Source organism: Anabrus simplex, chromosome 2 (genome assembly GCF_040414725.1).
Source record: "Anabrus simplex isolate iqAnaSimp1 chromosome 2, ASM4041472v1, whole genome shotgun sequence".
Lineage (NCBI taxonomy): Eukaryota > Metazoa > Arthropoda > Insecta > Orthoptera > Tettigoniidae > Anabrus > Anabrus simplex.
The window spans coordinates 1,071,263,459-1,071,283,929 of NC_090266.1; the positions used below are offsets into that span (position 1 = coordinate 1,071,263,459).

General features: G+C 38.1%; 1 protein-coding gene across 2 annotated transcripts in view; it reads right to left on the reverse strand.

The window, feature by feature from the left end:
• The window catches only part of if (inflated), a 691,187-nt gene that overhangs the window by 39,721 nt on the left and 630,995 nt on the right, over positions 1-20,471 (reverse strand). For both annotated transcript variants that reach the window (XM_067142033.2, XM_067142032.2), the window contains 3 exons: positions 17,821-18,050; positions 16,186-16,438; positions 13,248-13,417 (listed from right to left, as the gene is read on the reverse strand). In XM_067142033.2, the coding sequence (XP_066998134.2) occupies positions 13,248-13,417; positions 16,186-16,438; positions 17,821-18,050 (653 nt within the window). The remainder of the gene's footprint in view (positions 1-13,247; positions 13,418-16,185; positions 16,439-17,820; positions 18,051-20,471) is intronic.

A 20,471-nucleotide genomic window follows, 5' to 3' on the forward strand; every position in this document is an offset into this window, starting at 1 on the left:
TTTTATAAAATCCAATTAAGGGGGGTAAAAGAGTTGAAAAATTAATTGAATTATTTGTATGAGGATACTTATATCTTATGAAAACTAAAGTTGATGCAGACATGAAAAATGGTATTTGGAATCTCCTTTAAAATAAAGAAATGCGCATTTTAGGGGGAAAATAAACTTTAGGGGAGAGGGAGAAAAGGAGTTTGAATTCCTTTCATGAGGACAAATATCTCAAAAACTGAAGATGTTACAGTCATGATAAGTGGTATTTAGAAGCTCCTTTATAAATAAAGAAACATGTATTTTTTGTTTTCAGAAAAGGATTGCATTGTTGGATGCGCTTGTGAACGGTTGGCTGTTGAGAGAGCTCTTGCATTATTGTAGTGAAAAAGTAGTTAAAACCTATTGAAATTATTTAAATTTTGTGCGTGTGCGTTCCATTTAGTGCTGTTTGTATATTAGTGTTTAGTGCTTGTTGGTAGAAATTGGGAGCAGTGTTATTTATTTGAATTTTATAACAAGTAATTCATTTGCTGTTTAGTAGATTATGTTTTCTGGGTTAAGTAGGCTAGCTAGGTATACTTTGTTTTGAATTTAGGTTTAGGAAATACTTTAGGTAATAATATTAACTTTTAAAACAATATTTGAAATATCTGTAAGTTCGTTGGTATTATACTTACAAAAGGTAGATTATCATAACGAGTTGTAAATCATTGTAATTTCCACCGCTATTTTTCCGATATTTCGTACAGATATCCGTTCAAACTATCACGAAGGTAATAATTTATTACATTAAATAACACGATAAGCCTGTAAACATCGATTTAAAGAAAGTTCACGGTAATTTCACTGGATAATTACGGTACTTAACAGTTTTTTGGATTGTTGACTATTGTTGCTACATGCACATGATAGTAGTGTAAATAAATACAAAGTCAGCTGATTCATTATTCCGATAATTTGTAGTCTTAGTTCCCTGCATACTTTGTACTTTCCTTCTTCGTTTATTCATCGAGTAAAAGTTAATAATCAAATTCCTATATCCCAATAATATTGCACTTCAAGCCCCCAGTGTGGTTTTGACGGAAATTATAGTAGACAACCTCTTATTCTCAGCATTTAAGGACAATTTTATTCTCCGTCCCGCGTAGTAGGGAAAATAATACTAATCCACCAGCGGTAAAAGTTCATATAACCACACTTCAGCTGAAAATTGTAGTGTAGATACATTGTAGTATGGATACAGTACATTTAGATAGTGCCGTATCTTGCCTGCTATATTCGTGTGTTATCTTACGTGTGTATCAATTAGAGCGTAGTACTAATAATAATTTGTCTAAGCATTTAGCTTTGTTGGTAATCCTTGAGTACCTACAGTAGTTCTTGCAAATTTCATTTCTGTTTGTGCTTAGTAGTGACATACGGTACCGGTATCGTAATTAGGATACGTCTGAAAGTAGTTTAAAAATTACTGTAGTGTACTGTACAGTAGTATACAAGTAATATCCTATTAGAATTTAGTGTACTTATTTTATTATTGTAAAATAGTGTAATACTGGTGTAGTAGAGGTATCCGTAGAAACTCTTACTAAAATTCTGTTGTTGTAATTAGGATAGGCTTAATTGCAGTTTGGAATTGTGTAGTTCTTGTGTATTACTTTCGATATTCAGTAATTAACAGCAGTTTTTATCCTGTTAGGGGTTGTAGGATAAAAAATAGAGTACGACTACGTAGTATTGTAGCGTAGTCGTATATTAATTACCTTATTGTTGTGTGATCTTTGAGTACTATCCCAGACAATATATCCCTCTGTTCATTTATTTTTTGCAAATAAGTTATTTTATTTTCATTTTTTCCGTAAAGATTGGCTAAGGAGCGCGAGTGTACTAACTGTGGGTGTGGCGAGGCATTGACAGGTATGAGGGAGGAGTTAGAGAGTTTGAGGGAGATAATTAGGATTCTCACAGAAGACAGGAAGGAAGATAGGACTCCCTCAAACAATGTACAGGTTACAGTAGGTGTACAAGAGGGAGGAGAAGGAAAGGGAGGAGTTGTACAAGACAGGTGGTCAAATGTTCTAAGGGGAAGGAGATTGCAGGCTAAGGGCTCTATTCAGGATCAGAATTCAGGACAGGTGTCTGTGCGAAATCAGTAAGAGTCACTCCAGGTAGAGCAACAGAGGGAAGATGAGGGACAGGGAACTGTTGCTGAGATGTGTCGAAGTAAGAGGAAGGGAAAAGGTAAGAAAGGGAAATGTAGAGTAGAGGATAGGAAAAGACAGGTGGAACAGGGTCATGGGAAGGAAAAAAAGGAGGAGGAAGTAGCTTCTGCAGCTATCAGGAAAGATAGGCCTGACCAGGAGGGGAGGGGATCAAATGAGGTGGGTAGGGTTGAGGCTCTGGTCATGGGGGGATTCCATTGTTAGACACGTGGGGAAAGTGTGTGGAGGAAAGGGAACCAGGGTAGAATGTTGTCCAGGAATTAGGCTGAGGCAGATGTTGAGGAAAGTAGAAAAGAAGGATGAGGGGAAGGAGAAGGTGGTAGTGTTTCACATTGGTACCAACAACGTAAGGCAAGCTGATATAAGTACCAACATAGTTGGAGATGTGTGGGATCTGGTAAATGCAGCACAGGTGAAGTTTAAGAAAGCGGAGATTGTTATTAGTGGAATACTGCGTAGGAGGGATACTGACTGGAGGGTGATTGATGATTTAAATGAGACTATGGAGTGGGTATGTGGGAAACTGTGAGTGAAATTTCTAGATCCTAATGGGTGGGTAGGAGATATGGATCTGCGCTCAGATAGCCTTCACTTAAACCGCAGTGGTACATATAAGTTAGGAAATTTGTTTGGAAGGGTAATAGGGAGGTACATTCAGGGAAGCGGGGTGGCCTAGGGAGCGGTGATAAGGGAGTAGGGATGACATAAAATTGTTAATGTTGAACTGTAGAAGTATTGTAAAGAAAGGAATAGAATTAATTTAATAGATATATATTTACCAGATACTGTAATAGGAGTTGAATCATGGTTGAGAAATGATATAATGGATGCAGAAATTTTCTCACGGCACTGGAGTGTATCGTAGAAATAGGATAGGAATGGTGGGAGGGGGAGTATTCATTCTGGTGAAAGAAGAATTTGTTAGCTACAAAAAAGTTAAAGATGAGACACATGAAATTCTAGGTGTAAGGCTCATTTTTAAAGATAATAGGCAACTTAATATATTTGGAGTGTACAAACCGGGAAAGGGTAGCACTGACGCAGATTCGGAATTATTTGACAGGATAGTCGGCTATGTGGGAAACGACATGGAAAGAAATGAGATTGTAGCGGGAGATCTGAATTTGCCAGATGTCAATTGGAAGGAAATGCGAACGACAGGAAGCATGACCAACAAATGGCAAATAAGTTAATGTGGGAAGGACAGGTGTTTCAGAAAGTGATGGAACCAACCAGAGGGAAAAATATCCTGGATGCGGTGCTGATAAAACTAGATGAGCTCTATAGGGAAACTGAAGTAATAGATGGTATTGGTGATCGTGAAGCTGTTTTTGTCGTAGTTAAAAATAAATGTGATAGAAAGGAAGGTCTTAAAAGTAGGACTATTAGGCAGTACCATATGGCTGATAAAGCAGGCATGAGGCAGTTTCTAAAAAGTAACTATGATCGGTGGAAAAAAAATGTAAACAGACTCTGGGATGGGTTTAAAGAAATTGTTGAATGCGTAAACAGGTTTGTACCTATAAGGGTGGTAAGGAATGGTAAAGACCCACCTTATTATAATAGAGAAATAAAGAGACTAAGAAGAAGGTGCAGACTGGAAAGAAATAGAGTTAGAAATGGCTGTGGAAGTAAGGAGAAATTGAAGGAACTTACTAGAAAATTGAATCTAGCAAAGAAAACAGCTAAGGATAACATGATGGCAGGCATAACTGGCAGTCAGACAAATTTTGGTATGTATAGGTATTTTAAGGCAGAAACAGGTTCCAAGAAGGACATTCCAGGAATAATTAATGAACAAGGGGAGTGTGTATGTGAGGATCTTCAAAAGGTAGAAGTATTCAGTCAGCAGTATGCAAAGATTGTTGGTTACAAGGATAATGTCGAGATAGAGGAGGAGACTAAGGCCAAAGAAGTATTAAAATTTACCTATTATAACAATGACATTTACAGTAAGATACAAAAGTTGAAAACTAGAAAAGCGGCTGGAATTGATCAGATTTCTGGGGATATACTAAAGACAATGGGTTGGGATAGAGTACCATATCTGAAGTACTTATTTGATTATTGTTTGGTCGGAGGAGCTATACCAGATGAATGGAGAGTTGCTATAGTAGCTCCTGTGTATAAAGGAAAGGGTGATAGACATAAAGCTGAAAATTACAGGCCAGTAAGTTTGACGTGCATTGTATGTAAGCTTTGGGAAGGCATTCTTTCTGATTATATTAGACATGTTTGTGAAATTAATAACTGGTTCGATAGAAGGCAGTTCGGTTTTAGGAAAGGTTATTCCACTGAAGCTCAACTTGTAGGATTCCAACAAGATATAGCAGATATCTTGGATTCTGGAGGTCAAATGGACACTATCGCGATTGACCTGTCTAAAGCATTTTATAGGGTGGATCATGGGAGACTACTGGCAAAAATGAGTGCAATTGGACTAGACAAAAGAGTGACTGAATGGATTGCTATATTTCTAGAAAATAGATCTCAGAGAATTAGAGTAGGTGAAGCTTTATCTGACCCTATAATAATTAAGAGGGGAATTCCTCAAGGCAGTATTATCAGACCTTTATGTTTTCTTATATATATAAATGATATGAGTAAAGGAGTGGAATCGGAGGTAAGGCTTTTTGCGGATGATGATATTCTCTATAGAGTGATAAATAAGTTACTAGATTGTGAGCAACTGCAACGTGACCTCGAAAATGTTGTGAGATGGACAGCAGGCAATGGTATGTTGATAAACGGGGTTAAAAGTCAGGTTGTGAGTTTCACAAATAGGAAATGTCCTCTCAGTTTTAATTACTGCGTTGATGGGGTGAAAGTTCCTTTTGGGGATCATTGTAAGTATCTAGGTGTTAGTATAAGGAAAGATCTTCATTGGGGTAACCACATAGATGGGATTGTAAATAAAGGGTACAGATCTCTGCACATGGTTATGAGGGTGTTTAGGGGTTGTAGTAAGGATGTAAAGGAAAGGGCATATAAGTCTCTGGTAAGACCCCAACTAGAGTATGGTTCCAGTGTATGGGACCCTCACCAGGATTACCTGATTCAAGAACTGGAAAAAATCCAAAGAAAAGCAGCTCGATTTGTTCTGGGTGATTTCCGACAAAAGAGTAGCGTTACAAAAATGTTGCAAAGTTTGGGTTGGGAAGAAATGAGAGAAAGAAGAAGAGCTGCTCGACTAAGTGGTATGATCCGAGCTGTCAGCGGAGAGATGGCGTGGAATGACATTAGTAGACGAATAAGTTTGAGTGGCGTTTATAAAAGTAGGAAAGATCACAATATGAAGTTAAAGTTGGAATTCAAGAGGACAAACTGGGGCAAATATTCATTTATAGGAAGGGGAGTTAGGGATTGGAATAACTTACCAAGGGAGACGTTCAATGGATTTCCAATTTCTTTGAAATCATTTAGGAAAAGGCTAGGAAAACAACAGACAGGGAATCTGCCACCTGGGCGACTGCCCTAAATGCAGATCAGGACAGACAGACAGACAGACAGACAGACAGACAGATTAGATAGATAGATTGATAAAGGGAGGAGGGTGAAAGGAAGTGAAAAAATTGAATTATGTGGATACTTATATCTCAAAAACTGAAGGTTACAGACATGGAAATTGGTATTTGGAATCTCCTTTAAAAATAAAGAAACACATATTTTTTGTTTTAGGAAAATCCACTTAGGGGACTGAAAAGAATTGAGAAAGTGGGTGAATTTTGAAAATGAGTACCCGTATATCTACAGTATATATAAAAATCTTAACATGTACAGACATGAAACTTGGTATTTGGAAAATCCTTTAAAAATACAGGAACACGTATTTCTTTATTTTCAGAAAAGGCACTTAATGGGGGATGAAAGGAAGTGAAAAAAGAAGGGAATGATTTTTTATGAGGATGTTTGTATCTCAAAAACTGAAGATGTTACAGATGTGAAAATTAGTATTTGGATTTCCCTTTAAAAGTAAAGGGACGTGTTTTTCTTTTTGTTTTCGGAAAATAGGAAGGACTGATAAAGGGGTTGAATTCTTTTTAGGGAGATTCTTATAGCCTATCTCAAAAACTGAAGTTGTTATGACTTGGAAATAGATATTTAGAATCTCCTTTAAAAATAAACTTTTTTTTTTCGATTTGAGAGAAGACGTTTCTCACATGTACAGTTCTATGTTGCATGGTCATCTTAGCCCCAAAAGGCAGTAACACAAACGTGGTTTACAAAGAGTTTCTGGAGTAAGTGAAACTCAATTTGTCGGCGAGTGTTTATACTTTAGGGATTTTCAGATAATGTCTTAGTACAGTACCGAGGAATGATTACTTTTATAATTTTACGAAATCCACACGAGCGAAGTGGGGGGGGGGGGGAGTAACTGCTAGTTTTAAGATGTTCATTCCCCTGGACAGTCCATCGCTATTAACCAAATGAATAAAATCTCTCATGCTATGCACAGAAAAAGGAAACATTCACTTAAATGTTTTAATAGTTTTCTAAAATAATGATTGTATTGTAATGGAAATGGACAACAGAGTATGAGCATCTAACCTGAAGTAAGGGAAAATAGAAAGTTTTGGGCAGTCTGTAAACAGATTATTCTAAACAAGAGAATGAGCTCAGATGTGTCTGGTTCTACATTAATAAACAATTTTCAAAGTAACATGGGAAAAGGATAATGGACCAATCACAGAAATTTCATCATGCTACTGGTTACAAGGGCTTACAACAAGTTCTGAATGATGGAAAATGCTTGTAGATAAATGTTTCTCATTTAATGGACAAGTTCAGGTGTGTCTATCTTTGGTTAGCAAAGTACTTTCCTGATAAATATGTCTGTATGTGCTGTTGAGTATTCAGCCCGAAGGCTGGTCTGATCCTCAACAGCTCCCCCATCAGCTGTCTCTTGAGAGGTATACTAGAAAGTGATGAGAAGGATGCTTTTCCCGTTGCTTTCCTCACCAAGTCGTAAGTTGCTATTCTGTTCATTGAATACATGCTCACTGAAATACATGCATCAACCGATTGTACGAACAACATTTTCGTACCATTCATAACAGGGATTGACTGTATAAAGAATGGCATTACTAGCATCACTAACATCTCAGTCACTTTCTCACTTTCACATTGTCAAAGCCACAGATAAGACAGACAGGTCATTGAAAGTAACAAATTTGATCTAACTCATACCAAAAGACACAGTGCACTGTAAACAGGTCTCACCAGCAAAGGCATAGAGGAAACAGATGGAGAGCAAGGAAATGCTTTTGAGACTTTGTGAATGCCTGACTGTGTCAGTTTTTTTTTTTTTCTATTTGCTTTATGTCGTACCGACACAGATAGGTCTTATGGCGACGATGGGATAGGGAAGGCCTAGGAATGGGAAGGAAGCAGCCATGGCCTTAATTAACGTAGAGCCCTAGCATTTGCCTGGTGTGAAAATGGGAAACCACGGACAACCATGTTCAGGGCTGCCGACAGTGGGGTTCGAACCCATTATCTCCCGGTGGTGGTGGTGGTGGTGGTGGTGGTGGTTTAGAAAGCACATGCTTTAGGGGTTGAACAAATCTGTTTGCCAGGATGATAAGGTTGAATGTTAGAGATTGTTTCATATGATATGGGTGAAAACTGCTGTAGTGGAGATAATGCTGCTGTTTGGTGGATCTGATCTGTACAGAGTTACCAATTCTGCCATCCTGGAGGTGGAGGTAAACGTCACGGAAAATGACAGAATTGGGAGAGATCTGCCAAGTGAAATAAACACTGTGATTACAGTTGAGGCAGTGCACGATTGAGTCAAGCAGATTTGGTTCATGGTGCCACAGGAGAAATATCATCGAACATCCACCAGACTAGGGGCAGGAGAGGCTCAGTAGTGAGAAAATATTTTTTAGGTGCCCCATGAAGAGTCTGGCACAAGAAGGGGCCATCATTGTACCCATCGAACATGGTGGAATAACTGCTCCTTAAAGTTGAGAAAGTTGTGGGTTAAGATGTATGGTGTGAGGCAGATAGGAAGAAGTACAGGGCACAGTATTGGGTTGTGTTGTGTTCAAGAAGGACTCGACAGTCCTCTGTCAGTGTGTGGGATGTTTTATTGTGAGGTTACATCAATGGAGATTAGAAGGAAGTACGAGCAGACAGGTTTGGAAAAGTGACAAGACATTCTAGAAAATGACCAGTGTCATGAATGTAAGAGTTGAGAGAACGTACAAAAGGTTGAAGATGTTAGTAAACCAGTGGTAAAATTGGTTCTGTGAAACAACGTTGACTGGAAATGATGGGACGTCCCTGTTGGCCTTAAGGAAGTATGTGATACCTTAGAATATGAGGCTGGTTTGTCATGAGGATGTTTCAGGCAGATCCTCATGTGATCCATGGAGTTTGATATACTGTAAGTGGTTGCTGAGTTAAGTTTTTGATCATGTGTGAGGTCCTGGTTGAGTCGGACATATGTAGTTATGTCAAGAGAGTTGTTGTAGGGCCTTATAGTCATAATCTTGGTGGTTCATGGCGACTACAGTGGATCTTTTATTAGCAGAAAGGATGATGTCTGAGTTCTTTTGTAGTCCTCTAAGAACATGGAATTTGTGTTCCATCATTGTGTGTTGAGAACGAAGAGGGGCTAGGAATTTGGAATCAGATAGACTGGTAAGGAGGAAATTATACACTATCTGAAAGGGATGTTCAGGTGGTACGTTTTGAGGTTCTACACTGAATGGCTTCTTGAAGAAAGTTAAGCACGGGTCGATATTATTCGACTGAATTTCTAACTTCGTGCTGGATATAGTGGTAGAGTTTTCTTACAAGGAGCGAGCATCAGCAAGAATTTGAAATGGAGCTGATTCCGTAGAGGGGCAGAAGCTGAGATGTGCAGACAGGACAATTGTTTCATGGTCAGAGAGGGAGCGAGATGATAGATTCAGAGCAGTATGTGTTTCAGGATCGGTCAAAGTTTCAAACTAGGGGTTGTATGAGTGGCTGTGGTGGAAAATATTGGAGAAGACTGGGTGGACAGACTTAGTGTGTATGTACACATGGATCCTAAACTTTCAGTTGTAGCCTTCATCAGTGGAGTATAGAATAAGAGTGACACTGGTCATTATTGACAAGTAGATGCTATTGTAAGGTAAAGGGTGGAGAGGAGGGAGATGGGCAACTTTCCTACAAACTGTCTGACTTTTTGGACATTTATATATATCTTGATGCTTTCGTGTCTCATTTTAATTCTTTTTGCTCTTCAGATTTATGGTCGGAATTACAATGTCTGAATGTAGTCATTGTCTAAATATTTTTGAGAGTATGTGTAGAAGAGCCATTGTTTTTGTTCTTTAGACAATAAGGGAATCTTATTTTATGTAGTTTCCTGTGAGAAGATGAATTCAGAAATAGGTTTGTGTATGTTGGCTTCTAATATAATTTGCATTCTACTGTCTCATCATCTGAGTACATCAAGGAGAGTGAAGTGGCTAGATTGTTCAACTTCTGTTACAAATTTCATGGCTATTTAAAAGTGATCTCCGAGAGATTACTATCAATTCAGAGAAGGATTCTTACCTTGTTGGATAATATTTACACACAAATGTAATAATTTTGAGAGTAAGTGGGTATGTAGTGTGATACGATGTTACACCAAGACATTTTATATACTGTACCAGACACAACAATTAAAAACTGTTAAATTAATGAGCATTATTGATACCAAATATCTTGTAATAGATACAGTAGAACTCCATTATAGTGAGTACAGGATACAGTGAGAAGCCTGTTGTAATGACAGTTTATTTATGCCCTTTGAAAATTCCTATACTAAACTGTGCAACAGCCATCGGTTACAGTAAGAACCCTTTCACCAAGTCATCCGTTATTATGAGTGATTTTAACATACGTTATTTACTCCATTACTGATATTTATACACTTCAGCATAAAAATCTAGCAAAACACTACTAATTTGTTTGTCTGCGATACTCCACAAACTAAAGTACAGTAAATATTTTTAAATTAGTGTGAGCATTTTACACAATTTGACTGTAAAAAATTGTAAGAAAAGATCAAAAAAATGGCAACAGGGGGTCTCTTCCAAACTATTTTATTGGCACCATTATATTCTTGTTCATATCAAGAATTCACATGAAACAGTAGTTATTTTTAATATCTCACAGGTTCTTTGGGCTGGTTAACCTGTTATGGCAATGCATTGTCGTAATAAAGAGTTCTTTATTGAGCTGTTATTATTGCTGTTAAAAATCTATTGTTCCTCGTGGTGTGACTGAATCTAATGCTTTTATATACTGCTGTCATATGCAGTGTAAAACACTTCTTCTGTTCTTGCTAAGTCATGATTGCTTTAGTGCGCATATCTAAAATTGCTTTCTGTGCGAGATGTGAATCGACTGTGCTATTGCTATTTACAGGATCAAGTTTCTTTCTGTAACATGCAAAGAAATGGTGTTTCAGTAATATTAAAAGGAAACTGACTGTGTTGTGTAGTGTTAATTTAAATTTCTTTTTGTTCTCTGTACGAACTGTCAGTTATTTCTAAGTTGTGTGTGGGATTCTTTTTTTGCTGATGGAAACAGTAATAAAGCAAATCCACTTCATACTGCTGTGATATACCAAGTTACAAATGTCGAGCGGGAAACGAAAATAATCAAGATTTTACTACAAAATATGAAACTATGCAGGCTTGTGAAAAAAGCAGTGTGAATAATAGTGAAATAAGCAGGCAGTATAAGTTAACATCTTCGACTATTTATTATCATTAAAAATAAGGAAAAAATCAAAGATGCTGCTTTAGAAGGTAACATTTCAAACAGCAGAAAAACTGCATGATGCAGACCATGCTGACATCCAGGCTGCCCTTTCTGAGTGGTTTGCCCAGAGATGAGCTGCCAGAGTTCCTGTATCAGGGCTCGTGTTAAAATCTAAGGTGCAAGACTTCCCTCTCAGGTGAACATTTCAGACTTCAGTGTAGCGATGGATGGTTAAAATGCTTTAAGGACATTTTGCTTCACTTAATAAAAGGCAAATCAGAAAGTGTGGATGAAAAAACCATCAATGACTGGCTTCCAATTCTTCGTGAAATTCTTAAAGGATATGAGCCCAAAGATGTCTAAAACACTGATGAATCTGAACTTTTTGATAATTTATTACCCCAAAGGACTCTTGGGGTAAAGGGTGACCCCTGAATAGGAGGAAAATGCAGCAAAGAATGATTAACCATTTTTTGTGCTGCAACATGTACAGTAGTGATAAACTAAAGTAAAACCTTCAAGCATTTAAAGGCATGCTTAACATTCCATGCACATATGAAGCGAACATACAAGTATGGATGACATTGGTGCTTTTTAAGCATTTGATTCAAAAATTGGGTTGAAGAACAGATAAGCCATTCTTTTCATAAACCACTGGCCTGCTCATCCCAATGTTGTGCTACGTAATACTGAATTGGTATTCTTACCACCAAATTTTACCAGTGTGCTACAACCACTTGATCAGGGTATATTCAGGCTTCTTAAAAACCGTTTTCATAGCATAGTGGTGACCTCATTGTGCGTAGTCTTTATGTAAAGAGAACAATGAAATGGAATGTACTGGAAGCTGTCAGAGGTATCGCAGTGTTGTGGAAAAACATATCTCCCAATGCAACTGCTGCATGTTTCAGACACGCTGGTTTCTGATAAAGTGAAACAGAAAGCGAAGTTACTGATGAGGAACTTCCTCACCTCGAAGTGCCAGACAGCTGGAATCGTGTGACTTCTCAACCGGAAGTTACTTGTCACTTTGATGTTTCGTAAAAGCTAGCGAAGATGCGCTTGTATGCGGGGAACTGTGTGAGAACTTAACTCGTTAGGCTTACTAACTCAAATGATGAATCTGATGAGAGTGAGGAGGACTGGGACATCACAGACTCACCAACATGGTCTGCAGTCATGACTGCTTTAGATGTACCAAAAATATTTTTTGAGGTAAATGAGATCACTAGACAATTTGGTGGCTATCCAGCGAGTGGATAATTTTGTAATACGAAACACAGTTGCCAGCACAAGACTGAAGCAAGTAACATTGGACTCCTTCCTTAAGTCTTTGTAAGGTAACTATTAAAATTTAGTGTTGTGATTTGTAACTGTAACTGCAAATGTACTGTAATATATCCTAGATTAGTTTAACATTCATTTTGCACAGTGAAACATTTTTAATTTCTAATATTTTTTGCCAGTTTTGGTAACTGGTCTCTTGTTTGAATTATGCTGGTGTGCTTTATTTTGCAATATAAAAATTTGTGTGTTGAAACTCAATTCGTGTTCTTAGTCATGAATTTCTGAAAGCTAAATTTAAATTGAACAAAATTGACCATCATCCGTATAGATTTCCTGCTACATGCACAAGTGAGCTATCTCATGCTGTTGATTAGCAATCCACGTTGACTGGTGAAAACAAATGTTCAAGTCTGAAACAGGGGAGAACATGCCTTCATTATTATTACTATTCGTAAGTGCAGAAGTAACGTGACAGATTTTTTTAACTCAGTAAAAGTAAAGGCTGAAATAAGCAATAGATTTTAGTACTAGATTCAGAAATTAAATAAAAATATACTTCTCAAGATACGGCAGTATGCATCACTGGTTTCAAAGGTTAGTTTATGTATTATCACATCGGGTTAAATTTCAGAAAGGCTGTTTCCTCAAATTTACAACAATAATCTTATTATTACTCTGCTGGGGCTTACAATATATTTTCATGATACATGGATGGTTAAGTGTCCGAGTTTTTTTGTGTGTCTTTTCTGAAATTTTATAAAAATCTGATAATGGCAATCCGCTATAGTGAGAAAATTTTTCGCCGTTATGAATTCTCACTACAACAGACTTCTACTGTACTTCTCTTAATTATGAATAAGTATGAAAATTAGATATTGTCAAATGAATAAAATATATAAATACAACATAATAGTGATCATTTGTCAATCAGGAAACATTCTAAAATATATTATTACAACACTGATTTTAATATTTTCTTGAGACTAGGCAAGTACTCACCCCATAATGTTGAAATCTGTTTGTATTGATATTGGAACCTGTATATCATAAATGTTGTCAGCCTGCGTAGATTCATTTTCTGGATTTGTGCTGTTGACCAACATTGAGAATTCATACTGAGAGCGCAGTCCTTCAGTATAAAATGGCTGCATCAATACAGTGAAGCCCACCTAGAATAATTTTTAAATATTTTAATTTATTGACTCCAACAACATCATCATCATCATCATCAGAACCACCACCACCACCACCATAATGTAGAAAATAACAATTATATATTAATAATCTTGTTTAAATTATGCAAGCTCTACTCTGAAACACATATTTACTTCTTCCCAGGAATTTGTTGTTCCTGCTTCATGTAAGGAGCTGAGGATCTCTGTACTCTGTCTCTCTCTTGTTCTTTTTTTTTTTATTTTTTTTTTTTTTTTTTTATTTTTTTTTTTACATCGCACCAACATTGATAGGTCTTATGGCGACGATGGAACAGGAAAGGGCTAGGAGTAGGAAGGAAGCGGCCGTGGCCTTAAGGTACAGCCCCAGCATTTGCCTGGTGTGAAAATGGGGAAAACACAGAAAACCTCTTCAAAGCTGCCGACAGTGGGGTTCAAACCTACTATCTCCCAAATACTGGATACTGGCCACACTTAAGCGACTGCAGCTATCGAGCTTGGTGCTGATGATATTTTGATAGACATGACAGTATAGGGTTAGTCTGATAATATGAGTTGCTGTGATGTCTGTTGGTGTTTATATATACCTGCAAATATAGTTTAAGAAACCCATTCCTGAAATACAGAACTCTCTCCCAAGGCCAGTACAGAAACGAGTTGCCTCCAGACAGAGCTCTGGAGCGGTGCATAATATTGTTGCTCACAGTCTCACAGAGATATGCAATACTAGTTAATGGAAAACAACAGACAAAAACATACCAGCACAGTAAAAGCTGTTTTATATGGCATCTTCAAGACCAAGGGATTGCCAATTATTGAATTTTCTGGATATTAAAATAGAAAAATTTCACACAGTGCATGCTTGCAATATTTGCACAACAGTAATAGTAAACCATTCATTGACAACAATGTTGAGCTGCTCCAGTTCACGTTTCTGTAGAACACAACATCCAATGATTGCTTTGGCTGATTCTGTTGTTGAATGGATGTCTAGATAAAAGACAATCTGATGCTACACTCGTACGTCAATATATTACGGTTTTCCCATGTTCAAGTCTACGACATACAGTATCATTTCTTATTTTATTGTTAACACCACTCTTTTCCTCTTCTTACTTTCTCCAGGCTGGGCTGAGCAGCTCAGGTTTTTGAGCACTGCCCTTCTGAGCTCAGGTTGGCAGTTTCGATCCCGGCTCAGTCAAGTGGAGAAGGTATTCAAATACATCACATTCGCGGTACATTTACTGGCTTGTACACGAACTCCTGCGAGACAAAACTGCAGCAACTCGGTAAATCCATAAAAACTGTAGAATATAGTTAATATTATAATTTGTATTATTATTGTTATTATTATTTTTATTACTGTTATTACTTTCTCCTTCCATGATGCTGTGGTAATGTTGAGGTGATAAAACAATACACAAAACTGAACGCAAAACTGTGATGGCAGAGGCAACAGTTAACTTATTTGGCACCATCTGGCAGGGACTTGAAGAACTGCATGGAATTTTCACACTCGCTGCTGGTTGATGGGACAGTGAACCAGAATGTAGCGCTTGATTGATTTTCCAGCGAGTAGAACTTTTTGTATGATCAATTGCTGGATAAAACAGCTTCTGCTATATTTAGGTCCTTGCGTTGTTTCTATAATGAGAAATAAGGATAAGGATAAGGCTAGTTGCTTTACGTCGCACCGACGCAGATAGGTCTTATGGCGACGATGGGACAGGGAAGGGCTAGGAGTGGGAAGGAAGCTATTTTTTTGCTAGGGGCTTTACGTCGCACCGACACAGATAGGTCTTATGGCGACGATGTGATAGGAAAGGCCTAGGAGTTGGAAGGAAGCGGCCGTGGCCTTAATTAAGGTACAGTCCCAGCATTTGCCTGGTGTGAAAATGGGAAACCACGGAAAACCATCTTCAGGGCTGCCGATAGTAGGATTCGAACCTACTATCTCCCAGATGCAAGCTCACAGCCGCGCGCCTCTACGCGCACGGCCAACTCGCCCGGTGGGAAGGAAGCAGCCATGGCCTTAATTAAGGTACAGCCCTGGCATTTGCCTGGTGTGAAAATGGAAAACCACGGAAAACCATTTTCAGGGCTGCCGACAGTGGGGTTCGAACCTACTATCTCCTGAATACTGGATACTAGCCGCACTTAAGTGACTGCAGCTATCGAGCTCGGTAATGAGAAATAAAAGATGATTCTATATGAAAGTCTGTCTCAAATATCTCCATAAAGAAATCATGTGATATGGTTTCACTGTATGCAAAGCTCATGCTGAAAGTCACTTCTATCCACAGTGGCCACGTGCATGTGTGTGGAAAGAGCTATCTGTTCTTCTACTGACCTTAGTGTCACTAATCTCTCCCAGGAGAGGATGTGAATGGATTTGCAGGGTGACATGATTTGTAACCCTAAGCTTGTTTCTGAAATACAGCTTTCAAATATGTTTGTAAGCATAGATATTTAATTTAGCTTTCCAAAATATGAACTATTTCAATGTTAGTGTGTGGCACAGTCAAATCCTCTGTAAGCAACAACTTTCTAGAATGACGTATTTTAATGGTTTGAGCCACCAAAGTTTTTTAGAGTAAACACACAACCTAACTTTTTCTCAGCATTATTTGTAGAAATGTTCATGGATTTTTCATATAAATATGAGAATTCACTTTAACGACAAATATAAGTACTTGTCCAGTGGCAAGTAATTTAATAAAATAATGAACATAATGAATAAAAAATATACAGATCTTAAAACTTACATGTTTATTCTTCGGCAAAGGATTGCCTATGTCACATTTAAGAATATTCAACGACTGATTGGCTGGGGGCATGCAAAGTACAGGAACACCACCACTTCGCTTTTCTTCCTCTGTTCTGTTAATATTTATGTAAGACAACCCCAAAGGTATTTTGAGGTAATAGGTTGCCTCAAATGCATCATCACCTTTATTGTGGACATGAACATGCAATTTAAATTGTTCACGTGAACCCAGTAGAAATGTCTTCACCTTCCTGTGTTAAAAATAGAGGAAAAAATACAACACATTAGTTTTTTTAAATATTGAAATTTCAGCTTATACCTACTGTAAAAGGAAAAGGAAATTGCAGCATACAAGCCACCTCACATGCTGGCACAACCAGAATTACAAGCATGGAGCATAGATTTTAAACAGGTGCAACATTGGGTTTAGGGGCTGCCTGGCCGAGGCGGTAAAGGTGTGCTCGGTTCGCCCGGAAGGACGTGGGTCCGAATCCCCGTCAGGAAGTCATAAAATTTAAGAAATGAGATTTCCACTTCCGGAGGTGCATATGGCCCTGAGGTTCACTCAACCTACACCAAAAATGAGTACCAGGTTAATTCCTGCGGGCAAAGGCGGCCGGGCGTAGAGCTAACCACTCTACCCCATCAAGTGCTGAGGTTACAAATAGTGGAAGCCTTTACCTTCCACCCCTCCAAGGGCCTTCATGGCCTGTACGGAGATGACTTTGCTTTGCTTTTTACAACATTGGGTTATAAATTTAAAATGTGAGTGAGGTGACCATGTAGGCGCTTGGGTTAGGGCACCTAAATTATTGTGTTAAAATTCAAATTTATCAGAGACATTCGCATGAACTAAATAATTGATTATATTAGTACATTTATCGATATATAATCCCAAAATTTTCTTCACAGACCTACTCCAAAAACAGATAGACATTGTAAGTTGCCATACATTATGCAAATGGATGAATGAATAAATAAATTACATGAATATGACCTTTCCTGTCTTTCACTAATCTGAAAACAAAATGTATAGGTCTTTTGCTATCTCTTCCTTGTTTATGTTACCAGCCATGTTCTTGCTCAGGAATATGCTTTTGTAACTGTCAATGTCATCACCATACAGGTCATGAAGACTCTTGGAGGGGTGGAGGGCAAAACTCCCATTAACCATGACTTTAGCACTTGGTGGATAGTGGTTAGCTCTATGCCCGGCCGCTTTTGCCCCAAGAATTAACCTGGTACTCATTTCTGGTGTAGGCTCAGTGAACCTCAGGGCCATGTGCACCTCCAGAAGTGGAAATCTTGTTCCTCAAATGTTTCAATTTCCTGATGAGGAATCAAACCCATGTTCCCCTGGGTGAACTGAGCACACATTTATTGTCATAGCCAGCAGCCTCTGTTGTAACTATAGTATAGCCATTTCATTGAATGAAGATGTCATCAGGAAGTAGTTCATTACCTGCAGCTGTCTACAACTTCCTATGAAAAGCTCTCCCTTTCTTAACCTGCTGCATCTTTACCCAATGCAGTCCAAAGTAAGTGCCTACGTACTTTTATATATATCTAAAAGAAAGGAACCTAAATGATTAATAAATACTTGAATTAGAAGACTATTCTGTTTTGCACTTACGTATCTGCTTCAACTTTCAAATCTGGAATACAGATATTTTCCTTGCCACAGTTCTTGAAGATATCGAGTGAATCTTTCTCAGTTAGTTCCTGGGTCGAGTCTAAGATAGGTTGAAGATGCCTAGTAATCCTACGGTAATTTGTTGTATACGATGCCTGATTTCCTTCCTGTTTCTTAAGAGCATATGACATTTCAGCAACCAGAGAAGTTAGTTTATCCCGGATATTTGCCTGTAAAATTCAAATTTCCAATGGTTATTCAGTCTACTTCAAATATAAACATCTTTACATAGAAACAGAAGTGATGATGTATTCAAGCAGGGGGAATACCTATAAACATACTCAAATGAAATATAAAATTTCATCATTTTTTGCTATTGAAAGAACAAAATTGAGAAGATGTGGTCTTTGATTTAATATTATTGACCCATTCTTTCAAACTAAGCACAGTGTGAAAAACAAGTAAACAAGGTAACATGCTTAATTTGTAATGTTTTAATTATGACATGGGTAGAAATACAGATATGGGGGTAGAACACAATACTCTCCAACTCCTCGACTGTTTATATACCACCAGAAGAAATGTTATTATTGGTAAGAAAATAACCGTATAATTCTGAATACCACCCGCACTTTTTTCCCCAAAATATTGGTTCTAAATCTTGGGCACAGGTTGTATTCAAGCCGTTCATTCTCGTAAATATTTACTATGTTTGCATGGAGTACTGAAAGAGATTTGAATAAGGTTACCGTACTCAATATACCACATGTAAATGGGCATTCAGGTCTTATTGTGTTTTAGTTGCGTTCTAGAAAACAAGATCGATTTTTTCTCAATACGGTTACAGTGGCATGTAAACGCGAAATGTAAGGTAATGAAATACGGTAAATCAAAGAATATGGGTTAATATGCAGTAGATAGGAAAGCCACTGCTGCGGATACTCGATCGCCATTTGTTTCACAAGTGTTGCTGGCATGCTGGGTGCATGAATATCTGATCTTGCGTACATTGAGAGAGTCGAGACTGTTGGTTACGGAAGTCTACCTCACTCACATTCGAGTTCCATATCTGTCCTGTGAAAGTGCTGTCTCGATAGTAAGTGATGGATTCAAAACGGTGTCTGCGGTCATTTACTGTGAGTGAGAAACTTGAAGTTGTAAGCGAAATTGAAATATAAGGAAATCATGCCGTTAGCAGAAAGAATGATATTGATGAATCGTGTATTCGTGAATGGCGGCAGAAGGAGAAATGTCTAAAAAGTAGCGGCGATCACAGAGCGTTCTGCGGGCAGAGTGCAGTGTTTCCGGAAACTGAAGAATGACTCCACAAATTTGTGATAGAAAAGCGTGAGTTAGGATATGGTTTTCCTAGTGAAATGTGTCAAATGAAAGCACTAGAGGTCTCAAAAGAACTCAAAACACAGGGTTTTACTGCAAGCCACGGGTGAATCTGAAACTTTTATCGGAGAAAGGGGTTGTGCATTCGGAGATGTACGTCTATTTCACTATGTCTCCCTGGGGTGTATGAAGAAAAATGAACTGCCTTTCAGCATCACGTTATTCATTTCAGGAAGCAAAATTCTTATTTGCTGTCACAAATTGGGAATGCTGACCAGACACCTGTCTATTTTGAAATGCCATTGGAAAATACAGTGGATACGAAGGGTTCTAAAAGTGTAACCATCAGAACAGGTGGTAATGAAAAGCAATGATGTACGGTAATGTTGCGCATATTAGTGGATGGAGCCAAATTCCCTCCATATGTGGTTCTGAAAAGGAAAACACTTCCGAGAGGAAACTTGCCGTCCGGTGTTAGAACACATGAGTCCAGCTGGATGGACAGTGCGTTAGTTGAGGACTGGGTGAAGTGCGTTTGGCAACACCGCCCAGGAGCTTTGTTACAAAAATGAAACATGCTTCTGTTGGACAGTTACTGAGGACATACAACTGACGCCGTAAAAGAAATGATGAAGAAAGGGAAAACTGATCTTGCGATAATTCCCGGAGGACTCACTTCTATTCTACAGCCGTTGGATGTGTGCGTGAGTTGGCCTTTCAAAACTGCAATGGAACAGTTGTACACCGAATGGATGTCTGATGGTGATCATGTATTAACACCAACCGGATGAATGAAGAGGCCTGAAGTGGGACTAATATGCAGCTGGATCAAGACCGCATGGGTGCGCGTTCCCAACGATCTAGTGTCCAAAAGCTTTAAGAAATGTGGAATTTCAAATTCAGTGGACGGTAGTGAGGATGACTATTTGTGGAAAGATGCCAGCGACAAACGATCCTATGGTAAAACTTCAGATGACGACTGTGAACTGTGAATGATCTGAGTATTGGTCCGATTTTATTTATGATTTTTGTGATCATTTCATTGTAAGCTGTTTGAATTTACATTTGTGGTATATTTGAAGAAAATTAAATAGGTATGCAAGGTTTTTTTTCCATATTTTGCAGTCTCAAATTTAGGGTGCAGCTCTTATTTGGTGGCGGATGGTATTCGGGATTATACTGTAAATAGACACCTAAAAGGAGTGAATATCAGAAGCCAAATTTGCAAGGTTGCATAAAAAATCTTAAATTGTCCAGTTAAAAGGAAACAGAAAAAATCATGAAAAGAAAACATGGCTGACCCTAAAATAAAC